Raw genomic sequence first — 11,146 nt, forward strand, 5'->3', positions numbered from 1 at the left:
TTTTTGCATATAATGTTGCACTTAATCTCATGCAAGATAGTGAAAGTCTTGAGCCTAAATCCGTCGAAGAATGTCGACGTAGATGTGATTGGCCAGAATGGCAAAAGGCAATTCAATCAGAATTAGACTCACTTGCTAAACGTGAGGTTTTTGGACTTGTAGTCCAAACCCCTGAAGGTGTAAAACCAGTTGGCTATAAATGAGTTTTTATTAGAAAACGAAATGAGAGAAATGAAATTGTAAAATATAAGGCACGCCTTGTTGCACAAGGATTCTCTCAAAGACCCGGAGTCAACTATGAAGAAACATATTCACCGGTTATGGATGGAATAACATTTCGATATCTCATCAGTTTAGCTGTACATAAAAATCTTGAAATACACCTAATGGATGTGGTTACAGCTTACCTTTATGGTTCACTTGATAATGAAATTTACATGAACATTCCAGAAGGATTAAAATTGCCTGAAGCATGTAAAAAGTCTTGGGAAGTATACTCAATAAAACTCCAAAGATCATTATATGGTCTGAAACAATCAGGGCGTATGTGGTATAACCGCCTATGTGAGTACTTAATAAATGAAGGTTATATTAATGATGTTATTTGTCCATGTGTTTTTATTAAGAAAACGGAATCAGAGTTTGTTATACTCGCCGTTTATGTTGATGACATAAATCTCATTGGAACCCCTGTAGAGGTCCAAAAGGCAATTGAATATCTAAAGAAAGAATTTGAAATGAAAGACCTTGGAAAGACAAAACATTGTCTAGGTCTGCAAATTGAATATTTAGCAGACGGAGTTTTTGTCCATCAATCTGCCTACACTGAGAAAATCTTAAAAAGATTTTACATGGACAAAGCACATCCATTAAGTACTCCAATGATTGTTCGATCACTTGAAGTGGAAAAAGATCAATTTCGACCTCCAGAAAAGGATGAAGAAATTCTTGGTCCTGAAGTACCATATCTCAGTGCTATTGGTGCACTTATGTATCTTGCTAATGCAACTAGACCTGATATAACATTTTCTGTTAATTTGCTAGCAAGGTATAGTTCATCCCCAACGCGAAGGCATTGGAACGGTATTAAACATATTTTGCGATACCTGAAGGGTACTATTGATATGGGTTTGTTTTATACTAACAAAGGTTACGCAGACCTTATTGGTTATGCAGATGCAGGTTATTTATCAGACCCACACAAAGCTCGATCTCAGACAGGTTATCTGTTTACACACGGAGGGACTGCTATATCATGGCGATCTACAAAACAGTCCATTGTTGCTACTTCTTCAAATCATGCTGAAATAATAGCAATTCATGAAGCAAGTAGAGAATGTGTGTGGTTGAGATCGATGATACAGTTCATCAAAGAAAGATGTGGTCTGGAAAATAATGTTAAAATACCCACAATTATATTCGAAGACAATGCCGCGTGCATAGCTCAATTGAAAGGTGGCTTCATAAAAGGAGACAGAACGAAACACATTTCACCAAAATTATTCTTCACACATGATCTTCAGAAGAATGGTGAAATTGATGTACAACAAGTTCGTTCAAGTGATAATCTTGCAGATTTATTCACAAAGGCATTACCAACATCAACTTTTGAGAAGCTAAGGCATAAGGTTGGAATGCGCCGTCTCCAAAATATCAAATGAAGTTTTCATCAGGGGGAGTAAAATACGCGCTGCACTCTTTTTTCCTTAACCACGGTTTTGTCCCACTGGGTTTTCCTGGTAAGGTTTTTAATGAGGCAGCAATCAAGGCGTATTATCAGATGTGTGTACTCTTTTCCTTCACTAGGCTTTTTCCCACTGATTTTTTTTAGTAAGGTTTTAACGAGGCACACAACATCTATGATGTTCAGAATAAATATGTAAATTATTTCTTGTAATTTTTTTTTGAGGCACATTACACGTGGACATCCAAGGGGGAGTATTAGGAAGTGGATATTCCACTACCTCATTTTTCCTTTCTTTATGTCCCTTTCCCTTTTTCTTTTCCCCTTATTTCCCTCATATATGTCCCCTCAACTTTCTAATACTCTGCCTGCAGTGGCTATAAAAGGCCACTGCTATTATGCATATGAGTACACAGAAACGAAAATAAGAATATCAATTCTACTCTCTCTAAATTCTCTTACTCTCCTTTTCTTTATTAATTGTCGAGTTAATTAAGTTTATATTTATAACACAACCATAGTTTTCTTGCTTCGTTGTTCATTTCTTTTTCCAGTCTTGCAACCTATGAAAGAGTTAGCAATTTTGAAAGAGGATTCATGTCACGATTCTGATCCACCGCAATTGGCACTCACACTAATTCTCTGGTGGAGGAACCACTACTACAATCCAAACTAACAACAATCGCAAGAGATAAGCAAATTAAAGTTGCGGAAGCAGATTTAAATTATGAAATAAGACTGAGTTCTCATAAACTCAGAAAAATCTAGTCAATCAGCCCAAACATGCGAAAATTAACACCTAAGACCTGAAAGTCAATGTACCAAAACTTCTAATAAAATAACAAGTCTAAAGGAAGGGGATATAACCCCGAAAAGTCATAAAATAAACAAGTGTCTAAAAGTCTAAGTCCCGAGTGAAGAACTAAGATATAGAAGAGCTCATGGTAGCCTGAAAGAACTGGCTCACCCTTGAACTCTGACTAGTCAACGATCTTTTTTTATGCGAGGTCTCTCAACAGCCGCCTGAATATGTCATGTACTCAACAAAAACAGAGCAAGTGCAGTATTAGTACACAAAAGCAATGATGTACTAGTAGGATCATGCGGCTAGCCAGTAAGCAAGTAACTATAGGATCACGCGGCTAGCCAGTAAGTGAAACATGAGCAAGTAACTACAACACAGTAAATACACACATACAGAGTATCTTACCACTTATCATCTCAAACCATTAATTCCATTAATTAAGCAAAACACACAGGTTGTCAATCCCAATTATCATGCAATTTCAAGAAAAGGGTCCTCTCATGGAACCTACAAACACCTATTAGTGTGTCGGAACGTGACACTCAGTCCAAGATTGTATCGAAACGTGACACCCGATCTAAATATGTATTGGAACGTGACATCTGATCCAAGCATACATAATCAATCACAATACAGTGAATAGCTCAACAATCATATCTACCAAGAACAGGTTCATTTACATGCCACAGACAGTACATAGTTATTTTACATGGTACATTTCATCTTTCCCTATTCATATACATATATGCATACAATAAAGCAATTATTCAAGCACACATATGACATACTGAAATACAAAATCATCACCTACCTCGAACCAAACTTTTGAAAACTCTAAATTGCTGGAGCTTTCCCTTTCCGATTTCGTTCGGCTTGTTCTTGATCTAAAAACAGTCACACATAATGCAAAGGATCAATAAAATGGCCTACTCACTTGAATTACAACAATTTACAACCTTTGGTCGAGCCCGTGATCCTAATGCCTTATTAGGTCTTTTTTCACCACTAATTTCAGGCCAAAACCCCCCTCCAGTGATCACCAAACATGATTCTAAGTTCTAGAAATCGAAATACGGATTAAGGGAGTAAATATCTTACCTTTGACGCGATAATTTGTGGAAAATCGATGAGAAAGTGTCTTGGATCGCCTCTTAACTCTTAAGAACAGTTTTTGCAGGAAAATATAGTTTCTGGGATTTTTTTCCGTTTTAGTTCCGAATGTCCTGTCACAGGGGGACCATCCCACTTTGGCTTCCCCACTCCGGCGGGATATGTAGATACTGAGAAGTCTTATTGAGTCTCAAGGTCTCCCATTTTGCAACACATTCTCGTCTCATGACATCCTAACGTCTACCCTTCACGCCAAGTTCAATTACGGAAATTTTACTCGTCCGAATACGATTCTATAAAGTCGTACCGGCTCTGTATCGTCTTGGCTGTCAATTCAATTAATCAAACTATAAATTCAATCCCCCAACCATTATCAGATCACCCTAGACCTCACCTGACTCAGATTTCATACAAGTCTAGCCTAGACTCAAAATTTCCAAATCACTACTCGAGAGTTTTCTAGCCTGGTTTCTTTTCCCATTGGCTTACCCATAATGACGGAGACAGGTCGTTACAATTCAAAATATTATAAAGGGTTTCTTAGGGATTTTTTAAATATTTATTTCTCTTATATAAAGAGATTTAAAATTTTATATGTGTATCAAAAAAATATTTATGCGGTAAAAAAATTGAGGTAGATTATTCAATTGAATATGTTCCTTGCATGTGGTTATTACGCCATTGCTGGCTACTATAATAAAACTCTTCTTTCAAGCAAAAGAATTTTATTCATCTTCCAAAACACATTGTTACAGCTGATTTGAGGCAGACACATAACCCAAGTCTTCCCCACAGGTGGAAGATGGGTTGATCTACCTATTACAATGGAGATGATGAGGTAAATGCCTATGATAGGTATCCAATAAGACTGATACAATTTATACACAAATATGGAAGAAACCTATGCATTTGTCACGGAGGATCGAAGGTAAAGTCTCTCTTCCTTCTGTTGGAGACTCTCATAATTGGAAGACTCCATTGATTTATTGCTATAAGCCATTTGATTTGGGAGGGGAGTTCACCATTGTTGGAGTATAAAATGCTTGTGTAGTAGTTGTGACTAAGAGAAGCTAGCTTGTCAGCCACTTGATTAATCTCCCTATAACAGTGTGTTACAGAGTATTCACATTGATTCAATAAGCCTTGAAGCTTTTGGACTTCATTTGTTATTGTCCAAGGTGGTTTAGACTTCTTGTTGATGCAATCCACCAATAACTTGGAATCACTCAATGCCTGCACATTTTGGTAGCTATTATTTTTGCACCAAGACATTTCAAAGAGTAAAGCCACTGCTTTTGCCTAGTTGCTAGTGCCTTGTCCTAATATCAATAAGAAGCTATGATGAAATTGCCTTCACGGTCTCTCATAACACCTCTTCCTCCACAGCTACCATTCCTGCAACTACCATTAGTGTTAATAGATTTCATCTTATTAAAGCCCATGAAGTAGTTCACTAGTTGACGATGATACTAGACACTAGATTAGAAGTCTTTTGTCTCCACCAATTGATTAAGAGTTGTCTGAGGGATGCCGAATGAACCACAAATGACTTTTCAAACATCTTGAGCATAATTTTCCCTGCAGAAAGATGGTCAGTAGGTTAACGCATCAGTAGAAATCCTACAATAACAACAAGTAGTTCTAATAGTAATTCCCATTTTAGCTACTCTAGCATCTATCTCTCAAAGCCCTCCAAACAATAAAGTTCATTTTGAAGGAAACAACTTTTTGCCACATCAATGAATCAATTCAGTTTCTTGCTTCTTTTTTTTTTGTCTTAAAAATTGCCAAGCAGAAGTTTCTAATATTGTTGGGGTTGACACTAAATCATATGAAATTACTTGATTGGAGTAGGTTAGTTCTAAGTATGATTTTTCAACGATTAACAACTAAGTACTTTATCAGTTTCGATCTTATCAATCATTTATTTGATAATAACTGGTAACCACCTGACATCATATAATATATAGTGCATATCCAAAAATAATATTATATTCTTATGAGATGATCGTATAGTGTATATCCGATGAGAGAGCGACAGGTTGAAATTGATACTACTCTCATCATCTATTTTTATTTGTCCAGTATTGACTTAGCTCATAACTTAAAAAGTAATAAATAGAATGATAATTTTACTATATTTTCTTTTGAATATAATAAATTCAATGCTTTGAAAAATGATTATAGTTAATAATAAGGGTAAATTAGGAACTAAATGATAAATTATCTCTTGATTTTTTAAAGAACAAGTAAAAGTGAATATCTATTTTTAGTTTAGTGAACAAGTAAAAGTGGATGGAAGGAATAACTCTTAGCAAGATGAAGTATTAAATGAAATTAATAATGTCAAAGTTAAAGTTTTATCACATTAAAATGGAAATAGGTCATGTACATGGTTCCGTAAAATTAAGGTGTGTAAATGATTTTTTCCAAATAAGGCAACTTATGTATTTATTTATTTTTTGAATTACTTTCGATATCCTATATACTCATTTTTTATCATTATTATTGCAACTCAAGAAATATATATCTCCAGAAACTTTCTTGACATACATCCCCACAAATTTAATTAACATAGGTATGGACACCAATATAATTTGGAAAACATATATGTATATGCTTGGTATCAAATCAAATCGATTTCACTTCACTTTGTTAATTCATCACTAAAGGTAACTTACGCTAAATTCATTAATTTAGGAGCTAATTACTTAGATACACGTTAGTTTGTAATATTACGAATCTTATCAGATATTGAACTATTTCGGTTACATGTATCTGGCTCGTCGAGATATATCCAGATACATGTATCTTAAATATGTAAGATCAAAATTAGGTGTAATTTGTTCTAAGTACACTATCCAAGTAGATTCACATGTATCTAGAATCTATAGAAAAATCTCGTTCGCCTCCCTCCTTTCTCGCTTGCCATTCTCTTGTCTCGCTCACTTATTTGGTATCCCAGATACATATATCTAGTGCCGAATATATGTACTAGTACTGTGATTGGCATATATCTAGATACAGAAACAAAATTTGCTCGCCTCCTGGCCGTTGTTGCTCGCCTCTCTCCCTATTTCAATGTAGATTGTAGCAAAAAATATGCATCTAGGTATATCTGATTTGAAAATGATATGAAATTATTTAATTAGTTAGACAACATGTAACTATTTTAAATTATAGAACAAATTAATAAATATGATAGAAATAGTTATGTAATTAGGTAGTTTTCCATAAATGGGTATCTGGCCCAAAATAAGTTTAACTTTAGTGATGATTGTTAATTTGTTATGAAGATAAACATTTGCTTTGCTATATACACATGTTGTGCAACGGTTTATTGTGTTAAAAGAGCAAGTAAGTTTGCAATAAAATTGAAAGAGGATGGAATCAGGACGTGTTTACTGTTAAATAATGTATCCGTGTACGGTCTGTTTGGAAAGTCATCTAGTAATTGAAATTGGTGTAATTATAAGAATAATAATTATCAGCCTAGTAATTATACAGTTTAATAATTACGATGACCGATTTATTTATCACAGTGTAATTTAAATTGTACTGTTTGGTTGCACAAGTGTAATTATTAGGTTATATTAAATTTTAAAAATAAAAGTTAATTATCTAAACTTAAAATTTATATTAGACAAATAAGAGCCTTTATTAATGATATTAAATTAAATATTAATCAATAAACATATGCTCTTAACTAATATTCTAAAAAATAATTTATTTATATTTTTAAATTAGTATATTTTAAATAATTTAATCAAAAAAACTAAAAGTATAAGATTTTTATGAACATCATGAAATGTATGTTTGATAAAAATGTTAATATCATAAATATATTGTCATAATTATTAAAACATTTGACAAAAAAAATAATTTATCAAGTTTAACTAGAAAATAAATGGTTTGCAATGTGAAATATCAAGTCAATACTACTAAAACAAATTAATATGACATAAATTCAAAATAAAAAATAAAAAATTTAACATAATACACCTATATCAAATTTTAACACAACGTACATAAATATGATTTTAAAAATTAGAATACTAACAAAATTATGCAAATAAAAAATAGAATAATAAATAATATGAAAAATTGCATGGAATCACATGAAAAAATAAAAGTTGAGAATGAGAAGGAAATGAAATAAATATATATTTTTAGAAACTATTAGAATAATAAAAATATTTTTTAAAAAAATAATAGAAATAAAATAATATATATAAATAAAAAAAGAATTTTAAAAAGTTTCATGTAATTACATCAATTCCTTACCCTTCATTAGGAATTGAAGAATGTAATTACTCCTCTTCAATTACACCCAATTCCTCTCTTACCAAGTAGTTACTTTATATGATGGCTTTCCAAACATGCTCGTAATGTTTTCTACAAAGTTGATAATTTCCACTTTGAGGTCATTAAAATTCCTATTGTTAGGGAATTACTAAAGATCTCAACTAGCTAGTTGTGCTATAATGTTCCAACCACGATGAGCATAAAAAACTTCACCCCTAGCTGTAACATCATCCCGTGTATATTCAGTGTATAACAGGTATATAATAAATATATAATATATACGCTCATATAGATAAAACACTGTATATAGGCTAAAAATTTGTAAAAATTAAAGACTAAGGTTCCTCTTTGTTGTGAACTTTATTGTATTGTCTTGTCGTGTAAGTCCCAATTAACTACTAATAGAAATATATGTATAGCTCACGTAATGGAATTGAGAATGATTTACTACTTAAAAGTGGCTTCAAACAAAGTTTGAAAGTTCAATCAAAAACCTTTTATATCTAGCACGTGTGATATTTCAGCGTATGCACAAACTAAATTGAAAACTTAATTACGATAGTAAAAACAGAAGGAAGAACCTTTGTAAAACACGAATGTCGATGCGTCCATCTGCCACATAGAGAGACCCACGATAAAAAAAAATGAAATAAAGCATGAGATATAGTATCATATATAGTATGTATCATGTATTGATCATAATAATTACTCTTATAAATACATCAATCGTGTATATTACTCTATAATTACTCCTGCATGTTCAAGAAATGAAAAATTAAAAGTATTCTTCCCTATGTCGAATTGAATTATAGTTCTACCTTCCACTGATTTTTATGAATATTAATTCCTGTTAGTTTAAGCGCTTAACATTATATCAGAATTATATCTGACAATGCACAACTTTATTTATCAGCTCAACTTTATTTCTTAAGTTAGTGAACTCCACCAAATAAGCGACATGTGAACCCTGTACTCTATCCCTTATTTGAAGGATATGATCTGGTAATTCATAGACTTGCCAAATTTTGTAACTCAACAGAAAGGCTTTGATACTTTGATGATCTCATTCCGGTGCAAAATCAGACTTACAAAAAGCACTAATAGTTAAGACATGTACAAAACTTCACTCTTTTCTAGAGACTTTCCCCTTCATTTTAGATTAGAACATTGATTTAGGTAATTTAAGTTTCTTTTATTAAGGTTCTTTTTACACATTTTTACAAGTACATTAGCATACGTTAGCTCTCAGTGATAATACTAGCTAGCTTCCAAAGCCGAAGGTGAGCTTAATTTTATTGTAGTAGTTTTTTTTCCATCTGTTTCCTGCAGCTAGTAAACTTCAATCGTCGATGCTCCAGCTGCTATTGTTTCTTTTTCTTCGTCTTCGTCTTCGTCTGCTTCCGCTTCCCACATGAAGTGTGCATACGATCCCAACACAGTGCTGTTAACAGAACAAATAATTTCATTTTGATCAGTAATCTAAGACCAAAACGAGAATTAGAAGCAGATCCAATTTATATAAATTTATTAGATCTGCGAAAGAAATTTGTTTACCAGTCGCCAGGAGAAGCGTGAACAGCTTGATCAAAGTAAGATTTGGCTCTGCTTTCATCTCGCTGAGTCTCCCAAACCAATTTGCCATACAGAGAAAGTACTTCTCCATCTCCGGGACTTGCAAGTATAGCTCTTCCGTAGCATTCTTCAGCCTTCACAAAATCTCTCTCCACCTTCAATTATCATCAACATTAAATTAACAAATCTACTATATTGCAAATTTCAATAAATAAATAAAAATAGGTCAATAGAAAAAATTACTACCTCATGCAAATACTTGCCGTAGTTTCTAAGAAGAAGAGAATTCATAGGATCTGAATTCAGCATTTCCTTATAATATGCTCCAATTTTCCTTGGATCTGAGTTTCCGCCGGTGAAATTATTTGCATCAAACTCATCTCTACCGCCACCATTGCCGCCAAACTTTTTATTTTTGGTGGAGCCGATTCCACCGCCAGGAAATCCAAGCTCATTGATAGGAATACCGTCTTTAGGCCGGTCTCGAGCGTAACTCTGTTGATCTGCTGTTAAACTCAGCGATCCAATACTTTGCAAAATTTCCAATTCATTCTGTTGAGAACTGCAATCTTCCTCTGGTATTATTGCCGGTAATGACCTCGATTCAATCTTACTCAACGTCCTAGATATGCTCGAATTTTCAAGCGCCGACCGGATCACCTCGGGTTCAGATGAAGTCCGACGTATACCGGGCCGATTAACTTCCAGATTCAGAGAGATCACAGGAGATAAAGATCCTTTCTTCTTCTCTCTGTTAAACACTTTACCAATGGATTCACGAGCGGTAACAGAGACTCTCGAAACCACCGGTGTTTGAACCGAAATTGAGCCGGAACCAGTTCGGAAAAGAACGGTCTTCATACGGAAGCAACTACTTTCAAGCATTTTATATTTCTTTCACTGAAGAAAAGCTTTGAAAAAGCTGAATGGGTGTGACAGTGGTTATATATGTTTTCAAACGCTGTTAGATTTGTAGACGGCGTTGACATGCTGAAACGTTGAGTGAGTAACACGTGTGGTAGAAGCAAGTGAGAGGCTACAGCAAGAACGGTGGAGCCGGCGACGGAGTGAGCTTTTTGGAGGGTAAATTGGAAGCTTCTACACGTGTCATGTAAAAAGCGTGACTGTAGTGACTTGCTAGTTGCCACGTAGACAACAAATCACAATAAACTAAAGGGAATATTAATTCAATTATTGTACGGATTTTTTATTTTATTTTTTGTCTGCCCCCTGATTTAGTTGCCCATGGCAAATTGGGCTGTTGGTTTCTTAACTTCTTGGATTTTTGCTTAACTTAACTATTGTGTGGTTGATCCAACATCAGACGACTTTCGTATATTGTTGCAAATTGCAATGATCATATCAGACAAATTCAATCTAGATCGGAATGGAGGAGGTAAACTGTCACGATCTAAAATGGGTCGTGAGTGACACCCACACTTAACCTCCTAGATGGGAGAATCAATAATACAAACTCCAACTTACATTAACGATTCAACTTATAAATCACGAAAATAATGCGGAAGCTGGATCTTATTAAAGTCAAAAATAACAAAAGCCACTAAAATCTATTACTTGACGTTCCCCAAAATCTGAAAGTCATCACATGAAGGACATCTAAATTTTAAAACTAAATCTGAAAATACCAAACACCAGAATAAACAAATAAC

General features: G+C 33.9%; 1 protein-coding gene across 1 annotated transcript; it reads right to left on the reverse strand.

Annotated features, from left to right (window-relative positions):
• Positions 1–8,949: 8,949 nt before the first annotated feature.
• Positions 8,950–10,387, reverse strand: LOC129889682 (uncharacterized). Its single transcript, XM_055965094.1, has 3 exons — positions 9,723–10,387; positions 9,459–9,631; positions 8,950–9,345 (listed from the first exon to the last, which is right to left on the reverse strand). Exons 1-3 carry the CDS (start codon positions 10,359–10,361, stop codon positions 9,234–9,236), a joined length of 924 nt encoding a protein of 307 aa, XP_055821069.1. The 5' UTR covers positions 10,362–10,387; the 3' UTR covers positions 8,950–9,233.
• Between the last annotated feature and the right edge of the window lie 759 nt (positions 10,388–11,146).

This window comes from Solanum dulcamara, chromosome 5, assembly GCF_947179165.1.
Source record: "Solanum dulcamara chromosome 5, daSolDulc1.2, whole genome shotgun sequence".
Classification (NCBI taxonomy): Eukaryota; Viridiplantae; Streptophyta; class Magnoliopsida; order Solanales; family Solanaceae; genus Solanum; species Solanum dulcamara.

What these genes read in the sequence shown, in the direction of transcription:
- LOC129889682 (XM_055965094.1), bottom strand. Translation starts at nt 10,361, where the DNA reads ATGCTTGAAAGTAGTTGCTTCCGTATGAAGACCGTTCTTTTCCGAACT. An exon ending in ACGGCAAGTATTTGCATGAG is followed by an intron (nt 9,632 to 9,722) that starts GTAGTAATTTTT and finishes TGATAATTGAAG; the next exon opens with GTGGAGAGAGATTTTGTGAA. An exon ending in CACGCTTCTCCTGGCGACTG is followed by an intron (nt 9,346 to 9,458) that starts GTAAACAAATTT and finishes TTCTGTTAACAG; the next exon opens with CACTGTGTTGGGATCGTATG.